At 37.7% G+C, this 25542-nt stretch overlaps 1 protein-coding gene across 5 annotated transcripts in view; it reads left to right on the top strand.

Annotated features, from left to right (window-relative positions):
• Positions 1 to 25542, top strand: part of GRAMD1C (GRAM domain containing 1C) — a 108048-nt gene that overhangs the window by 7022 nt on the left and 75484 nt on the right. For 2 of the 5 annotated variants that reach the window (XM_003132665.6, XM_005670210.3), the window contains exon 3: positions 19906 to 19990. The exons of 1 other annotated variant lie outside the window; for it this stretch is intronic. In XM_003132665.6, coding sequence (XP_003132713.3) covers positions 19906 to 19990 — 85 coding nt within the window. Of the gene's footprint in view, positions 1 to 19780; positions 19991 to 25071; positions 25223 to 25542 lie in introns of those variants that run through there. 2 more of the 5 variants (XM_021070351.1, XM_021070350.1) reach the window with 2 other exon arrangements.

The following is a 25542-nucleotide window of genomic DNA, read 5'->3' as shown; positions in this document are numbered from 1 at the left end:
GGGGTCAAACTCGCGTCCTCATGGATGCTAGTTGAGTTTGCTAACTGCTGAGCTACGATGGGAACTTCTCTTATATTTTATTTTATTTTTGCTCATACCCATGGCAGGTGGAAGTTCTTGAGCCAGGGATCAAACATACACCACAGCAGTGATCTGAGCTACTGCATTGAGAATGCCAGATCCTTAACCTGCTGTACTGCATGGGAACTCTGTGAATTTCTTATAATTTTAGAGACGCCTAAAAAAGACATAACATTAACAGGTTTTAAGGATCAGTATAAGCACCATCATTCTCTTCATAATTAGCAGCTCTTTATTGAATGCTATTGAATCTTTTTTTTTTTTTGTCTTTTTTGCCATCTCTGGGGCTACTTCTGCGGCACATGGAGGTTCCTAGGCTAGGGGTCCAGTCGGAGCTGCAGCACCTACACTAGAGTCACAGCAACGCTGGGTCTGAGCCACATCTCGACCCACACCACAGCTCACGGCAATGCCGGATCCCTAACCCAGTGAGCAAGACCAGGAATTGAACCCACAACCCCATGGTTCCCAGTCAGATCCGCTAACCCCTGAGCCACAGTGGGAACTCTGTATTGAACCTTAACATAAATAACAGGTTCTTACTTCCCATTAAAAATTTTAACATCAGAAGTTTTTCTGAACCATATCCTTAGGAAAATATTTAGTTGCTAAGAAATATACTCAGATAATTACACATCCTAAAAATCATATCATCTATTTTGATTATATTATTTTGGGTCACATTTTGAGGGAGTTTATGACTGTTGTTATGTTTTCATCCTTCTGCACAGTGATTTGATTGCTTATGTTATATTTTGGAAAACTTTTATAGCTCCAAGGGCTGTCTACGGGACTAGACATTTATTGTGCCAGGCTTAAGACAACTAAAAACATAAAGCAGGAAAAGGAAAAAGCAAAGAAATGAGAGGATTTAGAAATAGAAGGAGAGAGAGAAATAGAGGTATGAATTCTAGAGCTTTGCTACTTCTTTAGTATGTGGCAACTTGGCATCACAGGATTAGAAATACAGAATCCTAGCTGCAACCTCAGATCTCCTAAAAGAAAATCCTTCATTTCACAAGATTTCCAGGGGATTTGTATGCACATTCAAGTTTGAGCAACGCTGGTTTACAGTGTTAAATGTCCAGTTTGGCTCAGTTTAAGTTTCTATGCTGATCGCAAATACTTTATTTTGAGAAATTTTTATATGAATTCACGTGGAGTAGAGGTAGAGACAAACACATCTCACACGTTTTACTGACCTTTCCAAAGGTCAGTAATCCAGAAACCAAAACTATGAGAACTTAGAAGAAAATAACAAGAGAACCTTCATAAACCTAAATCAAAGCTCATGCTGATGGATCTTATAAGTGGAGAATCCCTAGGCCTTCACTTGGAATTTCTTTGTTTGTTTGTTTTTCTTTTTGGGCCACCCTGCGGCATATGGAGTTCCCAGGCCAGGGATCAGATCTGAGCTGCAGCCTTGACCTAAGCTACAGCTGTGACAACACTGAATCCTTAACCCACTGTGCCGGGCGGGGGTTGAACCTGTGTCCCAGTGCTTCCAAGATGCTGCTGATCCCATTGCACCACAGCAGGAACTTCATTTGGAATTTCTTTAATGTATTTTTTTTTTTTGTCTTTTGTTGTTGTTGTTGTTGCTATTTCTTGGGCCGCTCCCTCGGCATATGGAGGTTCCCAGGCTACGGGTGGAATCGGAGCTGTAGCCACCAGCCTACGCCAGAGCCACAGCAACGCGGGATCCGAGCCGCGTCTGCGACCTACACCACAGCTCACGGCAACGCCGGATTGTTAACCCACTGAGCAAGGGCAGGGATCGAACCCGCAACCTCATGGTTCCTTGTCGGATTCGTTAACCACTGCGCCACGACGGGAACTCCTCTTTAATGTATTTTTGACATGTTTTTATAAGCCTAAATAAGTTATGTAGCTGAATAGATTATTGGAGACAGGAATTATTTGGTGATAACACATGGACCGTAGCAAGAAATGATAGCAGAAGCTCAAAAAGTGTAAGAACCTGAGCCTCTTAACGTGGCGGCTAAAGGTCTTTACAGATCACTGACTCTAATTGTGGTGGACATGTTTGGAAAACAGACTTTTTTCCCCTTCTGCCATTTTAAGTCCATACGCTTCCACCACTCACTCTACCATGTTGCCATTTTCGTGTTCTCCTGGCAGTAAAGTAGGAATTGAATGAGTAGAGTAAGATGTTGGAGTTCATTGAGAGGTCCAACAAGAACACACGGAAGACCACTAGCATCACAGGGAAATATTCACCAGGCACATGGCCTGGCAGTTAAGCAAGACTGTTAAGAATTAAGAGTGTCAAAGCTGTTTCACTGAAACGTCCAAGGAATCTAGATTTGTGCCTTTTTCACTTTGGTAAAGTTTCTACCAAAAAGGATCAATAACTTTGTAAAGTTTTCCTATTTAAAGAGCTGAGGGATCTGGACAATTTACTCATGTGGAACACCTCATATGTTCTGGCCTGGCTAGCCCCGTTGATCTAACAGCAGTGCACGTAGACAGCAGCGTGGTATAACTGAACAAATCGGGGATCAGGAACAAGAAGACATCTGGGAGAGGGCGCGTGCTCTGTCCCTGATGACTTCGCTGTGTAGTGCTCTTGAGTATGTTGCTTAACCTGTTTGCCTCAGGTTCCTCACTTGTAAAATTAGACATTAGGTCACAGTATTGCAGCACTATGGGTCTTGAGTCAATAGGGGGATTATGGCTAGCAAGCGTTCGTAATTTACTTTACGATCCTGAAAGCTATGTGTAGTCATAAAAAACTCTGGGGCGTACTCAGTGAGAGTATGTCACATGGGGAACACCTTCCCTTAATACTGTCCCAGTGGTAAAAGGGTGGAAAAGTGCTGGATAAGAGGACAAACTATTTGTAATATTGGAAGTTTATTTTAATACTTCCCTTAAATAAGATAATTTGTGAAAACTTAGCAAAAGGATACAAGAAAGTGAACCAAAGTTTATTAAGTACCCCCCTCACCCCCCAGATTGATTTCTTTTAGACTTTATCCTTATAGTCTATTTAACAGATTGGGTACTAAGTGTTTCTGACAGTAGGTCTTTAATTTAAACTAGTATGATCATTATCACCACAGCAATTGATAATGAGATCAATAGCTGCAGATTTTGTAGTTTAATCTTGTAATATAAACAGAGGAATTTTGTTACATTTATTTTTTATTTTAACTTAAAAATATTTAATCCTAGTATATGGGAAGTGAGTTTTATCATTGATTTTAAAATCCTAATGTAACAGTAAAAGTTATGTGAAATGAAGAAGTGAAATTTAAAATGACGTTAAAAGCAAATATTTATGCTTTGCCCTTTAACAGTTAGCAAAAACACATAGAAAACCAGAAAAACCCCAAAAGCAAAAACCTTTTTTTCCTTCCTGACTAAAATGATGGTATATTCCAGGTGGAGTAGGTCCCAGAGGAAAAGCATACAGACATCTGTGGCAGGTGCAACTTCTTAGAGCTAGCACCTATTGGGAGTAGGAAAAAACCTTTGAGATTTTCTCTCTTATGTATGTTTAGAAAATGACATACTTCACTGGATTTTTTTTTCTTTTTTTTTGAGGGCTGCACCCACAACACATAGAGGTTCCCAGGCTAGGGGTCTAATCAGAGCTGTAGCTGCCAGCCTACGCCACAGCCACAGCAACGCCAGATCCAAGCCACATCTGTGACCTACACCACAGCTCATGGCAATGCCAGATCCTTAACCCACTGAACAAGGCCAGGGAGCAAACCCGCAACTTCATGGTTCCTAGTCGGGTTCATTTCTGCTGTGCCATGACGGGAACTCCTTCACTGGATTTTTTAATAGAAATAGGAAATGTACTTAATACTAAGCATTCTTTTGTACCTTGGTATTTCATTAATATTTGTCATTTGAATATACAAATTAATATTTGTCATTTGTATATACTTATTCCTTAATAGCTGATTTGGTTGATGTTTGCATTTTAGATGTGGAAGGATTTATAAAGTTTTCTGAATTGTGTAACTAAAATTAAATTTGTTTAGAGAACTTTGATGCATTTTCCTTTAAATAGTTGTGTGTTTGGGAATCTTGACAACTTACATAGAATAAAGAAGTTATGAAATATCAGATCCCTCAGATATTTGATGTAGGAAAGGAAATAGGAAAAAAGAAAGATGGAGTAAGAGAATTTTAAAAGGTTAGAATTAAAATTATTGTTTCTTTTTTTGTTCTAAAACATTTTAAGAGCAAAACAAGTCTAGATTTTCAAATGTTATCTATACATATACAAATAATACCTAGTATACCTGTGTTTTAATAAAAATATTTATATTTGAATTTTTGTAGATCATAGTCTAATTTTTCTAGTTGTACAAGAAATCAGAAGTCTTCATGATTTATGTCATGATCATAGTCATGTTATTCACAGTAAGCTTTTCTGCTTAAAGTGGGGGATAAGCCACAAACTTGACTTATAGGTACAGCATGATGATTAATTAATGTTGCACTGTAAAGTTTGTTTTTTTTTTTTTTTTTTTTGCCATTTCTAGGGCTGCTCCCGTGGCATATGGAGGTTTCCAGGCTAGGGGTCCAATCGGAGCTGTAGCCGCCGGCCTATACCAGAGCCACAGCAATGAGGGATCCGAGCCGCGTCTGTGACCTACCCCACAGCTCACGGCAACGCCGCATCCTTAACCCACTGAACAAGGCCAGGGATTGTACCCGCAACCTCATGGTTCCTAGTCGGTTTTGTTAACCACTGCACCACGACGGGAACTCCTGTAAAATTTTTTTTAAAAGCCCAAGAGGATTAATTAGTATATTTAACATACCTTGAACCTTGGAGAATAGGTTTCATGTAATATGTTGTCCTCCATAACATATGTTGGATTTATTCAACCTAAAAAGGATATTTTGTATTTTCATTTTGGAAACTGATAAAAAGAGTAAACTCATTTTCCAGTTTCTGTTGGATTAAAAAACATATTTTACCCAGTTTAAAAATTTAAATTAAGGACATTGTTTGATGACCTAGATATCTTTTAACACTTTTAGATTTAATTATAAAGGGAGAGGAACTAACATTTCTGGCAATATGGAGAGAGGACTGTCTGACTTAAGAGCAAAAAAGCACCTAGACATGCTGGATGAAATGTTACAAGTATCTTTTAAAATGCTTTTTTGGGCTCCCAAGATAGTAAGGAAAGTACCTAAGGGTTAAAGGAGAAGAAGGAACTGATTATCAGACTTGTAAGCTCACGAACTGTTGCTGAGGCAGCCCTGAGGAGTTTATTAGTCTCAGTAACTGGAGGTTTAATGGCCACACAGGGACAGGGGATGCCTTGGATTTGTAGGAATTGGAACTGAGAACTCTTTATAAAGCAACAACTCTTGAAGGGTTTTAGCCTCTGTGAAAGGTAGACTAGGAACAAATCCACCTACACCAGCAGGTTGAGGACAAGGAAGCTTATCTGTGTAAACTTGGCCTTGAGGTGGTGGGGGAAGTGTGACTTACTGCAGTTCATCTCATGAAGTTTTGGGCTTGTGTTTAAAACTTTAGGAATGAGCAAAAGGAGCATGTTAGATCCTCCAAAACTTCACATAAATCTATCAGGGTGAGCTTCTATTACCCTGGTCACACTGCTCAACCATTAAGTTATTTTAATTGCATGGTATCCCTGGTCAAGATATTAATAAGTAGTAAAATGGCCTAATGGTAGGCAGTACAAATAAGGGTAAGGAATGGGGTATTGACATCTGAATCAGCAATAAAGCACTTTAAACATTTTCCCCTCTTACACAGAACCGACACCTTTATTCTGACCCTACCAATCTTTACTTCTTTTACTCTTTCTCACTTGGAGTTTGAGATAATTTTAGATATCACATGTAGTTGTAAAAGTAATAGACCCTCTGTACCCTTTAAGTAGTTTTGCCTAATGGTAGCATCCTGTAAAACTCTGTAGTACGGTATCCTAGCTTGCATATTGGCCTTGATGTGGAACATTTCCCATCACAGGAATCCTTTTTATAGTCACAGCCCTTTTATAGACACAGCCACTTTCTTTCTGCTCCTTGCCACTACCTAACCCTTGGCAACTACTAACCTGTTTTCCATTTCTATATTGTGTCATTTCAAGAATAATACAGGCAATAATACAGTTATGTAACATTTTATATTGGCTATTTTTACGCATCATGATTCCCTGGAGATCCATCTCTTTTATGTACCAATAGTTCATCCCTTTTTAATGCTGAGTAGTATTCCTGTTATAGATGAATTACAATTTCACCATTCATCCATTGAAGACCATTTGATCTGTTTCCAGTTTTTGACTATGACGAGTAAAGCTGCTATAAACATCCATGTGTAGGTTTTTTTGTGAACCTCAGTTTTCCTCTGGGATAAATGCACAGAGGAGCAATTACTAGGCCATCTAATAGTTGTATATTTAGTTTTCCAGAGTTGCTGTATGATTTTATGTTCCCACTAGCAAAGTGTGAGTGATCCAGTTTCTCTGCATTCTTGCCTCCTTGCTGAGTGTTGGTATCATGAAAAGGGCCCTTCCGCATAAATTTAAGCCATACTTTGTTTTATTGCATTTTACTTTATTGCACTTTACAGATAATGCATTTTTTTACAAATTGGAGGCTTGTGGCAACCCTGTGTCGAGCAAGCTTATCAGTACCATTTTTTTTTTTTCCAACAACATTTGTTCACTTTGTGTCTCTGTGTCACATTTTGGTAATTCTTGCAATATTTTAAACTTTTTCATTATTGTTATATTTGTTACGGTGACCTTTGACCAGTGATCTTTGATGTTGCTATTGAAATTGTTTTGGGGTGCCATGAACCATGCCCATGTAAGTCAGCTATCTTGATGAGTATATGTTTTGCATGTTCTGACTGCTCCGCTGACCTGCTGTTCCCCTGTCTCTCTCCCTCTCTGTGGACCTCCCTTCTTCCTGAGAAACAATATTGAGATTAGGCCAATTAATAACCCTGCAGTGGTCTCTCAGTGTTCAAGTGAAGAGTCATACATCTCTGAATTTAAATCAAAAGCTAGAAATGATTAAGCTTAGTGAGGAAAACATGTTGAAAGCCAAAATAGGCCAAAAGCTTAGGCCTTTTGCATCAAATTTTTGAATGCAGAGGAAAAGTTCTTGAAGGAAATTAAAAGAGCTGTTTCAGTGAAAACAAATGATAAAACAAAATAGCCTTATTGCTGGTATGGAAAAAGTTTTAGTGTTCTGGATAGAAGATCAAACCAGACACAACATTCCCTTAGCCAAGAACAAGGTCCTAACTCTTCAGTTCTATGAAGGCTGAAAGAGGTGAGGAAGCTACAAAAGAAAAGTCTGAAGCTAGCAGGGGTTGTCTCATGAGGTTTAAGGAAGAGAGCCATCCCCATAACATCACAGTACAAGTTGAAGCTGCAGTAAAATTATCTGAAGTATCTGGCTAAGATAATTAACAAAGATGGCTGTACTAAACAGAAAATTTTCAATGTAGACAAAACAGCCTGATATTGGAAGCAGATATCTAGAGCTTTCATAGTGAAAGAGGAGAAGTCAATGCTTGGCTTCCAAGCTTCAGAGAACAAGCTCACTCTTGTTAGGGGCTAATGCAGCTGGTGACTTGAGTTGAGGCCAATGCTCGTTTACCATTCTGAAAATTCTAGGGCCCTTAAGAAGTATCTACTCTGGCTGTGCACAGAAAAGCTTAGATGCCAGCCCACCTGCTTACAGCATGGTTTTCTGGCTATTTTGAGCCTACATTGAGAGCTGATGCTTAGAAAAAAAGATCCCTTTCAGAATATTACTGCTCACTGACAATGCCTCCAGCCACCCAGGAGCTCTGATGGAGATGTACAAGATTCATGTTGTTTTCGTGCTTGCTAACACAACATTCATTCTACAGCGATGATTCAAGGAGTAATTTTGATTTTCTTTCTTTCTTTTTTTTTTTTTTTTTTTTTTTTTTTTTTTGTCTTTTGTCTTTTTTGTTGTTGTTGTTGTTATTGTTGCTATTTCTTGGGCCGCTCCCGCGGCATATGGAGGTTCCCAGGCTAGGGGTTGAATCGGAGCTGTAGCCACCGGCCTACGCCAGAGCCACAGCAACGCAGGATCCGAGCCGCGTCTGCAACCTACACCACAGCTCACGGCAACGCCAGATCGTTAACCCACTGAGCAAGGCCAGGGATCGAACCCGCAACCTCATGGTTCCTAGTCGGATTCATTAACCACTGCGCCACGACGGGAACTCCTCTTTTTTTTTTTGACTGTGCCTCTGGCATGTGGAAGATCCCAGGCCAGGGATAGAACCTGTGCCATAGGGGTGACCTGAGCCACAGCAGTGACAACACTGAGTCCTTAACTGCTAGGCCACCAGAGAACTCCTAGAGTTAATTTCCTTAATGTTTGTAAATTTATTCAGATTATCTATTTCATATGGAGTGAGTTGTGATAGTTTGTGTCTGTCCTCTAAGTTGTCATATTTATATGTGTAGAGTTGTTTATAGTATTCCTTTATTTCCTTTTGATGTCTGTGATGTCTATAGTGCTATATACCCTCTTTTATTCCTTGTATTAGGAATATGCATCTTCTTGCTGGAGGCTTTTTTTCCTTTGTCAGTCTTGCTAGAGGTTTGCTAATTTCACTGATTATTTTTTTAAAGAATTATCTCTTTTTTTCATTGATTCTGTTTTTTGTTTTTGTTTTTTGTCTTTCTGTTTTATTGATTTCTGTTCTTATATTAATACTGTTTTTTGCTCATGTTGGGTTTATTTTGCTCTCTTCTAAGTTCTGGAGTTGGACACTGAGTTATTAGGACTTTTCCTCTTTCCTGGTGTATTTAGTGCTATAAATTTGTTTCTCGGATTTAATTGTGGTCCACAAATGTTGGTATATTGTCTTTTTATTTTCATTCGGTTTGGTTTTTTTTTTTTTTTTTAAATTTTCCTGACACTTCCTCTTTGACCCATGGATTATTTAGAATTGTGATGTTTAGTGTCCAAATATTTGGAGATTTTTGTGCTATCTTCTTGTTAATGATTTCTAGATTGATTTTACTGCGGTCAGAAAAAATACACTTTATATGACTTTACTTCTCTTAAATTTGTTGAGATATGGCTGAACATATAGTCTATCTAGGTTTATGTTCTAATACACTTGGTATTATCAGTCTTTAAAGTTTTGTTAACCTCATTTGAAATAATATCTTAGAGAACCTAAATGAACTATACAAATTCCTAGAAAAGCACTAACTACTGAAACTGACTCAAGACAGAATAGAAATTCTGAATAGACCTTTAACAAGGAAAGAGATCAAATTACTAAGAAAATCAAACAAAGCCAAAACAAAACAAGAAAAATTCATAAATCTCAGCACCAGATGGTTTCACTGGCAGATTCTACCACACGTTTAAAGGAGAAATAACACAAATCCTTCAAAAACTCTTCCATTAAAAAAAAAGGAGGAACGCTTTCTAAATTATTCAATGAGGCTATTGATACCCTGATTCTAAAACCAAAACTGATTGAAAATCTATACACTGCAGTGAATAACCTGAAAATGAAATTTAAAAAGTAATTCCATTTATAGTAACATCAAAAGAATAAAATTCTTAGGAATAAATTTAATAAAAGAAATGTAAGACATGAACACTGAAATTGCCAAGCCTCATGAAAGCAAATTTAAATTACAAATTTAAATTATATATATAAATGAAAAGATATTCTATGTTCATGGATTGGAAGATTTAATATTGTTGAGATGGCAATACTCCCCATATTGATCTACAAATTTAGTACCATCCTGATTTTTTTGTTATTGTTGTTGCTGTGGAAATTATAAACTGAATCTAAGTTCATATGGAAATGCAAGGACCAAGAATATCCAGGAAAATCCTGAAAAAGAGTGAAGTTGGAAGATGCAAACATCATAATTTCAAAACTTTATACAAAACTGCAGTAATCAAGACAGAGTGGCCCTGACATGAAGCTAGACATGTGCATTAATGGAATAGACTAGAGAATCTAGAATAAACTCTCAAATTTATGGTCAATTGATTTCTGACAAGGGTGCAAAAATGGTTCATTGAAAATCAGTACACTTCAGTGAATAACCTGAAGATGAAATTAAAAAAAAATTCCATTTATAATAGCATTAAAAGAATAAAATTCTTAGGAATAAATTTAACAAAAGAAGTGTAAGACAATAGTCTTTTCAACAGATGATTCCGGGACAATTAGATATCCACAGACAAAGGAAAGAATTTGGACCCATTTCATACTGGATGCAAAAATTAATTCAAAATGGATCATAGACCTAAATGGTAAGACTTAAAATTATAAAACTTTTAGAAGGAAGCATAGGTGTAATTCTTCATGACCTTTGGATTAAGCAGTAGTTTCTCAGATATGATATCAAAAGCTCAAGGTGCAAAAGAAAAAATAGATAAGCTGGACTTCCATCAAACTTATAAAATTCGTTGGGGTGTTTTTTCCATTAATATTTAAGGTAGCTATTGATATGTATGTTCTTATTGCCATTTTATTAATTGCTTTGGATTTGTTTTTGTTGCTCTTTTTTCTTCCCGTCTTCTCTTGTTCTCTCCTCTTGTGGTTTGATGACTATCTTTAGTATTGTATTTGAGTTGGTTTTTCTTATTTGTTTGTGTATCAATTGTAGATTTTTGGTTTGCAGTTATTCTGAAGTTTTGATCTGAGTCTATATATATATACAAGATTGTTTTAAGTCGTTGGTCTCTTAATTGCAAGCATCTCCATTGTGCTGCATTTGTACCCTCCTCTTCTCACAATTTCTGATTTTGGTGGCATAATTGTGTGTGGATGATCTCATATCTTTACTGTATATATACCTTTACTGGTGAGCCTTGTCATTTGTGCTATTTTTGTTTTTGGTTGTGGCCTTTTCTTTTCTGCCTAGAGAAGTTCCTTTAGTATTTGTTGTAAAGCTGGTTTGGTATTGCTTGAATTCTCTTAGCTTTTGCTTCTCTGTGAAGCATTTGGTTTCTCCTTCAAATCTGAATGAGAGCCTTTCTGGGTGAAGTAATCTTGGGTGGAGGTTTTTTCCTTTCATCACATAAAGTATATCATGCCACTCCCTTCTGGCCTGCAGAGTTTCTGCTGAAAAATCTGCCAATAACCTTATTGGGGTTCCCTTGTATGTTATTTATTTCTTTTCCTAGCTGCTTTCAAGATTTTCTCTTTGTCTTTAATTTTGGTCAGTTTGGTTAATATGTGTCTCGGGGTATTCCTCCTTGGGTTTATTTTATATGGTACTCGTTGCCCTTCCTTGATTTGAGTGAGTGGTTCTTTTCCCATGTTAGGTAAATTTTCGGCTGTTATCTCTTGGAATATTTTTTCTGTCCCCTTCTCTCTCTCTTCTCCTTGTGGCACCCCTATAATACAGATGTTGGTGCATTTAACATTGTCCCAGAGTTCTCTGAGACTCTCTTCATTTGTTTTCAATCTTTTTTCTCTTTTCTGTTCTGCATTTGTAATTTCCACTAATCTGTCCTCCACCTTGCTTATTCGTTCTTCTGCCTCCTGTATTCTGCTGTTGGCTGCTTCTAATGAATTTTTTATTTCAGTGATTGTATTTTGCATCTCTTCTTAAGTTTTATATCTTGTATCTCTTTGCTCAGTGTTTCCTGTAAATTATCCATCTTTGCCTCCAGTTTATTTCCAATGTCTTGCATCATCTTCAGCGTCAACAGTCTAAAGTCTTTTTCCTGGAGGCTGAGAATCTCCTCATTGCTTAGCTGTTTTTCTGTGGTTTTTCCTTTTTCCTTCATCTGAGTTATAGTTCTTTGTCTTTTCATTTTTATAGGTTTTTGGTGTGATGACCTTTTTACAGATACTTACTTACTTCTAGTTCTGCCCCCCTTGTGGCTGAAGTCAATATGGGGGCTTACTGTAGGTTTCCTGATGGGAGGGACTGATGCCTGCCCACTGGTAGGTGGAGTTGATTCCTATCCCTCTGATGGTTGGGGTTTTGTCTCTGGGTGAGATTAGAGGTGGTTGTGTGCCTGGGGGGTCTTTAGGCAGTCTGTTTACTGAGGGGCAGGGCCCTGATTCCAACTGGATTTTTGTTTGGCCTGGGGCTTCTCAGCACTGATGGGTGGGGCCAGATTTTCCCAAAATGGCCACCTCCAGAGAAAGGCATGATGCTGAATATTCCCAAGAGCTTTGCTTCCAATGTCCTTCCCCCACAACAAGCCACATTCACCCCTGTTTTCCCAGGAGGTCCTCCAAGGACTGCAGTCATGTTTGACCCAGATTCCTATGGAGACTTTGCTTTGTGCTGGGACCCAGTGAACGTGAAAGTCTGTGTGTACCTTTTAAGAATGGGGTCTCCGTTTTCCCCAGTCCTGTGGAGCATTTGCACACAAGCCCCACTGGCCTTCAATGCCAGATGCTCTGGGATCTCTTTCTCCCAGTGCCAGATCCCTACACATGGGAGTTTGATGTGGGTCTCAGAACTGTCACTCCTGTAGGTGAGTCTCTCTGAACCAGTTACGTTCCAGTCTCTGGGGCTTCCCATCTAGTAGGTATGGGGTTGCTTATATCAAGTAAATCACCCCTCCTACCCCTTGATGTGGCCTCCTCTTTGTCTTCTGGAGTAGGATATCTTTTTGAAAGTGTCCGGTTCATTTGGTTGAAGACTGCTCAGTATTTGGTTGTAAATTTTTTTTTTTTGTCTTTTTGTTGTTGTTGTTGTTGCTATTTCTTGGGCCGCTCCCGAGGCATATGGAGGTTCCCAGGCCAGGGGTTGAATCGGAGCTGTAGCCACCGGCCTACGCCAGAGCCACAGCAACGCGGGATCCGAGCTGCGTCTGCAACCTACACCACAGCTCGCGGCAACGCCGGATCGTTAACCCACTGAGCAAGGGCAGGGATCGAACCCGCAACCTCATGGTTCCTAGTCGGATTCGTTAACCACTGCGCCACGACGGGAACTCCCTGGTTGTAAATTTTGTTGTTTTTGTGAGAGAAGTTGAGCTCCAGTCCTTCTATTCTACCATCTTAATCCCATCTCAGTGGCAGATTTCCTTTATGTTTGAATGGCCAGACCTTTAGCACATGGTTGCTCCAGCCGAACCACCGGCCAGGATCTGCAGAGAATCCTTATTCACGAAGCCAGCATTAGGCTTGGTGGATATCTTGGCAAGCCCCAAACTTATAAAATTTGTGATTGCTTATTACTTCAGTACGGTCTAGTCTTTTATGACTAATGTACTAAGTTAATTTACTCTTTTAAAAAAATAGCTGATTTACAATGTTGTGTTAGTTTCAAGTGCACAACAAAGTGTTTCAGCTATATATGTTCTTTTTCAGGTTCTTTTCCATTATAGGTTATTGCATGATATTAAGTATAGTTCCCTGTGATATAGTAGTCTTTGTTCAAGTTAATTTGCTCTTAAGTTTTTTCAGTTTCTCTTATTCCAGTCTACTGTCAAAACTGTTTTTAAAAATCTGATTGTGAGGTTATGGAATGTCCCACAGATACTAATTACTGAAGCTCTCCAGATCATTTTGATGAGCTAGATGCCAATAGGATTTTTAGACTGAAAAATTCTGGTTTATTGATTGAATTTTACTGTATTCACATGTATAAACATGTGCCAAAAGTATTGAAATTACTTAGAGTGAGAAGATTGGTTTGTTTGTTTGTTTTTTAAGTGATTTCAGAGAAGGAGGAACTTGGGACCTTTAAGGACAGATACTTAAAATATTAAAAAATAAACTTGTCTTCTTGAGAGCATTATGTTAAGTTGGGTAAGTCAGAGAAAGATAAATACTGTTATGATATTTCTTTATGTGGAATCTGAAAAAAGCTGAACTTGTGGAAACAGAGAGTAGAATGGTGGTTACAAGAGGTTAAAGAATGAGAGAACTTGAGGAGGTATTGGTCAAAGGGTACAACTTATAGTTAGGAGATGAGGAGTTCTGGAGATCTGATGCACAGTATTGTGATTATAATTATACAGATTTTAATTGTACAGTTAATAATACTATATTATATACTGAAAGTTGCTAAGAAACTATATATTAAATGTTCTCACCATGAAAAAGAAATGATAATTATGGGACATGATGGAGATATTAGATAATGCTATGGTGGTGGTCATATTGCAATATATAAATGTATCAAATCAACACATTGTGTACCTTAAATTTATACAATGTCATTTATGCCTCAATATTTTTAAAATGGGGAAAGACTAAATGCTTTATTTCTAAAATGGGAAAATTGCCTTTAGTATAAAGTAGAATGAAATAATTTTGAATAAATTATAATCAGTTTTCAAAGTGTACAATTGAAAACTAATGAATTTTTTATATGATTTCAATTTTTATAAATTTTAGGATTTTTTTAAGATTTGGAAATAGAAAAGTATACAAAAAATAGTAAAATTACTTGTTTTATTATCAACCAGAAAAAAAACTATTTTGAGATATTTCCTTCATTTTTTTTTTCCTGTGTATTTGTATGAATTTTCTTTGGCATAATTGTAATCAGTATATCTACATGCACTTAAATTCCTTCCTTCTTTTCCCCCTCCCTCTCTCTCTTACTCCTTCTCTCCCTTCCTTTCTTTTCTTTTAGTATATTGATCTTTTCCTTAGATCATTAAAGATCTTTAGGATCTTGAGCTTTACTGAAAGTGTTGTGTACCGTCATATAAATGTTTCAAAATTTGTCGTCTCTTTTTTCTAGACATTTAGATTGTTCTCAGATTTTTAGCATAGGCATTGCAGTGAGCGTTTTATTTATAGTAATAATATTATTATTATTTGCCTTTTAGGGCAGCCCCCGTGGGCATATGGAATTTCCCAGGCTAGGGGTCATATTGGAGCTATAGCTGCTGGCCTACACCACAGCCATAGCAATGTAGGATCTGAGGTGTGTCTATGACTTATACCCCAGCTCATGGCAATGCTGGATCCTTAACCCACTGAGTGAGGCCAGGGATAGAACCTCATGTATAGTAGTTGGGTTCATTTCCCCTGAGCCACAATGGTAACTCTGCAATGAGCATTTTAAAATAAAATCTCTGTCCAAAGTTTTATTTCTTTATCATAGATTACCCTAAGTGGGATTATTTGATTAAAGCCTGTGTGTTTTCTTTTGATATTGGCAACTTGATTTTTTGGTTTGTTTGTTTTTTTGTTTTTTATAGCTGTGCCCACGGCATGTGGAAGTTCCTGGGCTAGGGGTTGAATCAGAGCTGCAGCTGCCAGCCTATACCACAGCCACAGAAATGTGGGATCCGAGCTGCATCTGCAACCTACAGCACTGCTCACAGCAACGCCAGATCCTTAACCCACTTAGTGAGGCCAGGTTTGAACCCGCATCCTCATGGATACTAGTTGGGTTCATTTTGCTGAGCTGCAAGGGGAACTCCACCAACTTTTTTTTTTTTTAATGTATCAATTTACATTCCTAGCTGTGGTATAGAAGAGTATATACTTATCTCATTGTACTTTATCCTCATCATGTAATTTTAGTTTAGAACAAATGTGAAATCTTCATTTTAGTGGAAACATTTCTAAAATTAGATTAACCTTGATGAAACATGTCATTTTTATGAACACTAATTATTGCCTAATCTTGTTCTTCTCAAGGCTTAGGTTGACTTATAAAATAGAAAATTAATTTTGTTTTTTTAAATGAATGGTGAAGAAGATGGATTGTTTTGTTGTCTACAACCACATATGCACAGTCGTGTATGGGGCAGTCTCTCACTTTCTCTGGTTTAGGAGAATTCATGACACATTCACAGAAGCATCAATGGTATTTTTTAGTGGGATGTTTCTCAGGTGACACTGATAGATTCTCACCTGTAGGATTTTTGCTTAGAGGCAGTTCGTGTAGGTTTTTTTTTTTTTTTTTCCTGTCTTTTTAGGGCTGCACCCATGGCTTATGGAGGTTCCCAGGCTAGGAGTCTAATCAGAGCTACAGCTGCTGGCCTACACCATAGCCACAGTTTCACCAGATCTGAGCCACCTCTGTGATCTACACCACAGCTCATGACAATGCCAAATACTTAACCCACTGAGTGAGGCCAGGGATTGAACCTTCAACTTCATGGTTCCCAGTTGGATTTGATTCATCTGCACCACGACTGGAACTCCAAGAGGTAGTTTTCTGTATACATGTCCTCTGAGTCATTTTTTTTAAAGTACTCAGCAAGATCATGTGTATACTTATTTTTGACTTGCACAATTCTTTATCTTTTTTTTTTTTTTTTGTCTTTTTGTCTTTTTGTCTTTTTGCCATTTCTTGGGCCGCTCCCGTGGCATATGGAGATTCCCAGGCTAGGGGTCCAGTCGAAGCTGTAGCCACCGGCCTAACGCCAAAGCCACAGCAACATGGAGATCCGAGCCGTGTCTGCAATCTGCACCACAGCTCACGGCAACGCCGGATCCCTAACCCACTAAGCAAGGCCAGGGATCGAACTTGCAACCTTGTGGTTCCTAGTCAGATTCGTTAACCACTGAGCCACGACTGGAACTCCAACTTGCACAATTCTTTACAGCACTCCTTATGCCATTCTGGTTGATGAACGCAACCCATGTCCTTTGACATAGTATTGCTCTCTATATGTTGATATTGCTTAGGATTTGTTGGGCTTCTTGAACATTTGCTGTGTTTCATCACATTTGGAAGGTTAGTAGCCATTATTGCTTGTATATATTATACCTACTGCATTCTCTCTCTTCTCCTAGGACTTCAGATATATGTTAGACCCTTCTCACTGTGTCCTCAGACTCTTATCCTTTCATTTCTATTTTCTGTCATTTTTGTAGATCCATTTTACTTTTTTTTTCTGGTCTTTTTTTTTTTTTTTTTTTAAGGGCCACATCCTTGGCATATGGAAGTTCCCAGGCTAGGGGTCAAATTGGAGCTGTTGCTGCTGGCCTACACCACAGCCACAGCCACACCAGATCTGAGCCATGTCTGTGAACTACACCACAGCTCATGGCAACTGAATCCTTAACCCGCTGAGCGAGGCCAGGGATCAAACCTGTGTCCTCATGGATACTAGTCAGATTTGTTTCCACTGAGCCATGATGGGAACTCCAAAAATTCATTTAGTATTTTGTAGGTAGATCTGTTGTCCATTTTTTATGATGAGAAAATAGGCATTACTCAGACTGTTTTTCACTTTTATGTAATGAATCCTTTTTCTCTTGCTACTTTAAAGTTCTTTGTTTTTCAACAATTTAACCATGATATGTCTAAGTGTGAATTTCTTTTTTTTTTTTATCCTATTTGGGGTTCATTGAGCTTCTTTGATTTATACATTTTTTTCATCAGACTGAAAATTGTGACCATTGTTTACTCATATGTTTTTCTGTCTCACTTTTCCTTCTTCTTCTTTTTTCTTTTTATCGCTGCATCTTTGGCATATGATATTCCCAGGCTAGGGGTTCGATTGGAGCTGCAGCTGCCTGCCTACACCACAGCCACAGCAACACCAGATCTGAGCCACCTCTGTGACCTATGCTGTAGTTCATGATGGCAATGCCGAGTCATTAACCCATTGAGTGAGGCCAGGGATCAAACCTGCATCCTCATGGATACTACTTGGGTTTGTTACTGGTGAGCCACGATGGGAAGTTCTTACCTTTTCCTTCCGATACTCCCATTACTCCCATGTATTTTGATTCACTTAGTGTTTTCACACAGGTCTCTGAGTTTCTTGTTCATTTTCTTTGAACTTTTTTTGTTTCTGTTCTTCAAATAGGGTAAGTTTTAATTATCTTTAGCTCACTGATTCGTTCTCTGCCATTTTGAATCTTCTGTTGAACCCCTCTAGTTTATTTTGGTGATTATAGTTTTCACCTCTAGAATGACCGTTTTCTCTTTTTTAATTAAAAAAATCTATTTGTTGAGATTCTTCACCTGTCGAATCATTGTTGTCATACTTTTCCATAATTCTTTAAGCATTGTTCTCATTAGTTCTCTGAAAATATTTTTAATAATTGCTTTGATGTCTTTGCTAAATCCAATATCTGAAAACTATGAAAGACTCTATTGCTTGCTTTTTTCTTTTCTTAGTATGAGTCACATTTTCCTATTTTCATCTTTCATAAGTTTTTTGAAAATTAGACAATTTAAATAATATATTATAGCAGCTGTGGATTCTCATTCCTTCCTTCCTGCCCACAAAGCTTGTCATTGCTGATTTTTTAGTAACTTGCCTAGAGTGAATCTGTGAAATATGTTTGTTTTGTGGTATGTGGAAGTGAATGCCTTTGCTTAACTTATTGTTACTGCTATTGTTTGATTTTTAAGGTTGTTTTCTTGTACTAGTCCTTATATCAGCCAATGAGTGGTCAGAAATTGTGCTAAAATACAGAGAACCAGTAAAGCTTTTCCATTCTGTTAGCATATCTGTGTGTAGATTGGGTAATGTATTCAAAGTTCAGGTCCTTTTCAAGTTTGTCTGAGACTTTTTGTATCTCCATCCACGAATGTGTGGAGAATGTGTGGATTTCTCCAATCTCTGTGCATATGTCTCTGTTTATCTGAGAGCACATGGAGAGTTATCATTTTCATCTATGGCTGTCTCTTCTCCAAGATCTCTGTTAAGCCTCCTGCTAATCTGACAGTCTGCTTGTTTCTTATCCTTATTGGGACTTCAACCTCAAACTCAGTTGGATAGCTTCAGAATTTTTCCTTTTACTTCTGGGGGAGGTTTTCTTCCTTTTTTTTTTTTTTCTTTTTCTTTTTTCTTTTTTTTTAGGGCCGCACTTGTAGCATATGGAAGTTCCCAGGCTAGGGGTGGAATTGGAGCTATAGCTGCTGGCCTACAGCATAGCCACAGCAACTCGGGATCCAGGCCACATCTTTGACCTACACCACAGCTCATGGCAATGCTGGATCCTTAACCCACTGAGTGAGACCATGGATCGAACCTACAACCTCATAGATGCTAGTCAAATTTGTTTCTGCTGAGCTACACTGGGAGCTCCTGGAAGAGGTTTTATGTTTTTCACTCTGAATCAACTCAGACCCTCTTTATCAGCATAACTGCTAGTTTTCATGGCCTATTCCACCTTCCTAGAACTGCTGTACCAACTTAACTGGTTGGGGAGGAAGAGTAATGGGAACAGGCCCAGGAAACAGTGCTACAAACTTTTAATGTTCAGACCCAGGTTCAGCTGATTTTCTTGAAGAAATACTTCTCAATTTGTTGTTATGGGCTTAGTGGGTTTCCAGTCATTTGAGATGATTGTTTTTGACAGTTTATTTTATTTTATTTTATATTTTATATAAAAATTTATTTTATTTTAATTTTTAAAAATGATTTTTATTTTTAATTTTTTCTATTATAGTTGATTTATGTATTTGATTTTAGAGAAGAGTTTTGCCAGACTCCTCACCCTATCATACTGGAAGCATCTTTTGCTTCCTTTTGATCTTTCTGAAATGTTTATTTATGTGGTTTTTCATATGAAGACATAAAATACTGCATAAAAGTATATGATTTTAAAGTCCATTTTTTTTCTTTTTTGTCTTTTTAGGGCCTCTCCTGTGGCATATGGAGATTCCCAGGCTAGGGGTCTAATCAGAGCTGTAGCCGCCAGCCCACACCAGAGCCACAGCAACACCAGATCTGAGCCACGTCTGCGACCTACACTGCAGCTCACGGCAATGCCAGATCCTTAACCCACTGAGTGAGGCCAGGAATCGAACCCGAAACCTCATGGTTCCTAGTCAGATTCGTTTCCTCTGCCCCACGAGGACACTACAATTCCGTTCATTTAAGATTATAATTAAACAGAAAATCTTTTTGTTGTTGCAGATTTCAAGTTCCACCTATAAAGATAGGAATGAAGAGTATAAAAAACAGTTCACACATCTACCTGATACAGAGAAGCTGATAGCAGGTAAAAAAAGTTACAAAAAAAGTTTTACTGCCTCATCAAAATAGAACTGATGAGTGAAGGCCTTTATGCTCAACAGAAACTATTTTTCAAGATAAGCAGCATCTCATCATCTGTAATTAGTCAATGTAAGACTAAGGTATAATTCAGGGGGGATTGATTTCTGAAATATGAAGTACAGTTGACCCTTAAACCCTGCAGGGGTTAGAAGTGCTGACTGCACAGTCAAAAATCCACATATGACTTATAGTCAGCCCTCGCATCTGCCGTTCCTCTGTTTCCCCAGTTCTGCATCTATAGATTCAACCAACCACAGATTGTGTAGTACTTGAGTACAAGTATTAAAAATAATCCACATAGAAGTAGACCCACACAGTTTAAACTCATGTTATTTAAGGCTCAGCTTATACTCACTAAGAAAGTAGACCTAAGAGGAAATGATTTGTTAGTTTCTTCTGGTACTTGTTTCATATGGTTTTTTTTGGGAAAATTTAAGTCGATGTTCAGTATATATTACCTTTCCTCAAAAAAGTTACTCCTTAACAGAACAAATTTTATAACATTTTCTAGGTCTTTTTGTTATTCATCTAGTCTCTAAGGTAGATTTTTGGAAATAGGACTTAAGAGGAAAAATTTAATCATAGTACTTTTCAAAAGTGCTTTATATTTTGATATATGCATAATATAAATTCTTTACCATAATATAAATTCTTTACCATCAAAATGCAGATCTAGGTTTTAGTTTTAGTATATATTTCATTTAAACTATTTAGCCATGGAAATCTCTACGATTTCTGGTGCTATTGGTCAATATTCAATTCAATGTAACTGAATTTCTAGAGAGTTCAGTTCAGTTCTTTGAATATTGTAACAGTGAATTAAAACAACTTTTAAAAAGACTGGAAATTAATACAGTCTAATGATAAAAGAGCATACGGTGAAAAGCGAAGGGTCCTTCCAACCAAGACCACTCTAACCTTCTTCCTGGGTGATAACCACTTTTAGCATTTTCTTATGTATATGTCCAGAGATTTTCTGTATGCCTGTCAAAGTGAATATACGTATATTCCTCACAGAACTTAAATGGGGCATGCTGTGCTTACTGTTTTTAATCTTGTTCAGAGCTTTCTCTATTAGTGTTACTTATGGATCCATTGCATTCTTTTAATGGCTGCCAAGCAGTCAACTGAGTGAATTTTGTACCATAATTTAATAAATCCCCTATAGATTGACATTTTGATTGTTTCCTGTCTTTTACTGTTACTGATAATGTTACATTAAACCTTCTTGTACATTTTGTTTTGGCACATATGTGCCACATGCGTTGTAGAAAAATTCCATGAAGTGGAATTGTGACAAGAAGGCAATGAGCATTTAAAATGTTTACACTGGAATTCTCTTATGGCTCAGTAGGTTAAGGATCTGGGATTGTTACTGCAGTGGTTCTGGTTGCTGCTGTGACAGGGTTCAGACCCTGGCTTGGGAACTTTCTTATGCCCTGGGTGTGGTGAAAAAATCAAAATCAAAATAAATAAATAAAAGATTTACAGTACTGCCAGGTTATCCTCCAAAAAGGCTAAAGCAGCTTTCATTCTCAACAACGGTGTATGTAAGTACCCGTGGTGCCACACCTCAGGAACTTGGCTTTAGCAAAATATGTTAGGTAGAAGTTGTATTTAAATGGACAGCTCTTTAATCATTAGAGAGGTTGAACATCTATGAATCATTTGTATTTCTTTTACTGTGAACCTTTCTCTTCATAAACTTTTTTCATTTTTCTAGTGGTTATTTGTCTTTTTCTTGGTTTGTAATAGCTTGTTAGATGTTAAAAATTAGATATTTTTCATGTATGTTGCAAATGTGTCTTGCCCGTTTGTCACTTGAAATCAAATACCTGTCATGGATACCTTTATAAAACATTTTATACTCATCATTGCTTTCTTAAAAGAAGTTAATCTCGTAATACAGTTATATATACTTGCTATAAAGCATTGAAACCATACAGAAAAGTATAAAGAAAAAATTAAAAATCATTGGTGAGCCTACCACCAATATATAATTTTGGTTAATACTTTGTAGATGTCTTTCTGGATGTCCTTCATTATGTATATTGCTTTCAAAAATTTACATTTTTGTATTATTTACTCAGTGTTAGAACTTATTCATTGTATAAAATTTGGAAAATACAAACATGTACAAAGTAGAAATCTAAAACTACCTATAATTGTATTATTCAGAAATAATGTAGGAGTTCCCGTCGTGGCGCAGTGGTTAACGAATCCGACTAGGAACCATGAGGTTGCGGGTTCGATCCCTGCCCTTGCTCAGTGGGTTAACGATCCGGCGTTGCCGTGAGCTGTGGTGTAGGTTGCAGACGCGGCTCGGATCCCGAGTTGCTGTGGCTCTGGCGTAGGCCGGTGGCTACAGCTCCGATTCAACCCCTAGCCTGGGAATCTCCATATGCCACGGGAGCAGCCCAAGAAATAGCAACAATAACAACAACAACAACAACAACAAAAAAAAAGACAAAAGACAAAAAAAAAGACAAAAAAAAAAAAAAAGAAATAATGTCAACAACACATATATCTATAAAAATTAGAATATGTAATTGGGATCATTCTGTAAAAATGGCTTTTAAGTTCTTAGATTTAACCATATGTTAGATCACTGTCTTTTGAAACAGAGAATCCAAAATTTAATTTAAACTTTCTTTGTTAAAATTTCTTAATGGCCACTTCTGCAGCATATGGAAATTTCTGGGCCAGGGATTGAATCCAAGCTGCAGCTGTGACCTATGCTGCAAGTGTGGTAATGCTGGATCCTTTAACCCAGTGCACTGGGCTGAGGATTGAACCCATACCTCCACAGAAACCTGAGCCACTGCAGTTGGATTTTTAATCTGCTATACCACAGTGGAAACTCCTTAGCTTTCATTTTTAAAAGCAATTCAATGTCATTTCAAATCCAAAATATTGTTCTTTAGTTCAGTAACTATTTACTACCACTCAGTATGTGCCAGACACCATGCTGTTTCTGAGGAACTTGGAGTTAGGTGGGAGAGCAGACATATAAGATTACTATGATTCAGGATCATATGAACAGTTTTAACAAGGTACAGAAGTAGTACAAAGGAAGATATAACTTAACATTTGGGAAGAAGACAGGTATTTTAATTTTGGGCATGTTGAATTTGAGTTGCCAAGATAATGTTTGGTACTGTAGCCATAGTGGTTTTTCTAAGATGCAAATCTGATCAAATTAAGACTTTTCATGGATGATATTACAGTGACCTTTGAATAAAGCTTACCTGCTTGATTTATGTGGCCTTTCACATATGTGAAATATCCTCTCATCCCTCATCTTTTTTTTTTTTTTTTTTTGTCTTTTTGTGCCTTCTGGGGCCAATCCCATGGCATATGGAGGTTCCCAGGCTAGGGGTCTAATCAGAGCTGTAGCCGCTGGCCTACACCACAGCCACAGCAACGTGGGATCCGAGCTGCATCTACGACCCCCACACCAGAGCTCACGGCAACGCTGGATCCTTAACCCACTGAGCAAGGCCAGGGATTGAACCCACAACCTCATGGTTCCCAGTCGGATTCGTTAACCACTGAGCCACAACGGGAACTCCATCTCTCATCTTTCATTATGTTCCCTTCAGTCTCTTGTCTTTCTGAAGTTGACCTTCTTTAGAAAAGTCATTTCCTTTTGTTTTCAGGCCTTTTTTACTTCATTTTGCCTAGAACTGTTTTTCCTTCCTCTATACCTGGCTATCTTTGGTCTATTATTTTAAAATGTGTATTTATGTATTATGTATATTTATATATATATATTTGCCTTTACAGTAAATTTTACTGGGCTGGTGCGGCTTTTGTATTCAGTTACTACTCATCAGAGTAACAGTAGTAGTAGTTAAAATACTGAAATATTGGCTGGTAACTAGCCACTGCCTTTAGCCCCCTAAGTGACCCCTCATACTTCCACTCTCTTGGTTTCTCTTCTAGGATTCCTAAGGTCTTCCTGTGATCCAGCTATGAAGGGTTTTATATCCGACATAGAAAGATCCCTATAGAACTCTGATCCAGCACTATGGTTGGTGACCAGTGTTGTATTTTAAATATCACCTCTGAATTGGTGTCTCCACCATGTGCTCCCATAAGTGCCTTGCATTTTCCTCTATCATATATTTACAGAACCACTATCTGTATTATTTGCTATTGTAACCGTGATACCGGGGTCAGTATTGGACTTATAATAATGAATACTCAGGGATTTCCCGTTGTGGCTCAGTGGTTAACGAATCTGACTAGGAACCGTGAGGTTGAGGGTTTGATCCCTGACCTCGCTCAGTGGGTTAAGGATCCCGCGTTGCTGTGGCTGTGGTGTAGGCTGGCGGCTACAGCTCCAATTAGACCCCTAGCCTGGGAACCTCCACATACCACAGGAGTGGCCCTAGAAAAGGCAAAAAGAAAAAAAAATTACACTCAATGATTTTTTTTTTTTTTTGCTTTCTAGGGCTGCACCTGTGGCATATAGAAGTTCCCAGGCTAGGGGTTGAATCAGAGCTAGAGCTGCTGGCCTACACCACAGCCGCAGCAACTCAGGATCTGAGCCATGTCTTTGACCTATACCATAGCTCATGGCAACGCCAGATCCTTAACCCACTGAACAGGGCCAGGGATCAAACCTGCATCCTCATGAATGCTAGTCGGGTTTGTTTCTGCTGTTCCACACTGAGAACTCCTATGAATACTCAGTGATTGAATGGATGGTTGATGGATAGAGGAATGAGTGAGTAAATGAACATCAATATTTTTTTCAGCAAAATAATTTTATTTACTAACACATGGCAAACATCTAATATGTGCTTTTCATGCAAGTTTATTCACAGATGACTTCCAAACTACAACTGCCTTCTTTTTAAGCATTTACTAAAAGTTATTTTAATTGAGACATGAAAAATGCTTTTAGGTGGATAACATCATTAATATATTGAATTGGTCACAATAGAATTTGATTAATTAGGTTGGTTCTATAAATTTAAAGCTTCAAAAAACTATTACTTTTGTATATAATGCTTTCAGATGAAGGAAAGGTCAAATAATATGTGAAGATCCAGAAGAAAGAAGTATCACAATATTCCAGGGTGCAAAGAGTTACAAGAATCAGAATAGGTTAACAGTGTGAAATACAGTTGAACTAAAAGAAAATAACAATTTGTGGAATTGATCTAAAGTAAGTATATAGAGGAAATGTATAGTGTTAAATGAATATATTAAAAAATAAAAATGAAGTAAAATAAGTAACCTAAGCTTATGTCTAATAATCTATAAAAGAAGAAGAAATCAAACCTAAATCAAATGAAGGGAAAGAAATGTTAAACATTTGAGCATAAGTTAATGAAATTGAAAACATGGAAAAACATAGAGAAAAATCAGTGAAGCCAAACCTGGTTCTCTAAAAAGGTCAGTAAAATTGGTAGACTGAGAGCCTGGATGACCAAGGAAAATGATAGATGACACATATTGCTAATATCAGGAATGGAAGTGGGATCT

Source organism: Sus scrofa, chromosome 13 (assembly GCF_000003025.6).
Source record: "Sus scrofa isolate TJ Tabasco breed Duroc chromosome 13, Sscrofa11.1, whole genome shotgun sequence".
Lineage (NCBI taxonomy): Eukaryota > Metazoa > Chordata > Mammalia > Artiodactyla > Suidae > Sus > Sus scrofa.
The sequence above is the reverse complement of the archived record's forward strand: the minus strand, read 5'-3'. Positions and strand labels throughout refer to the sequence as shown.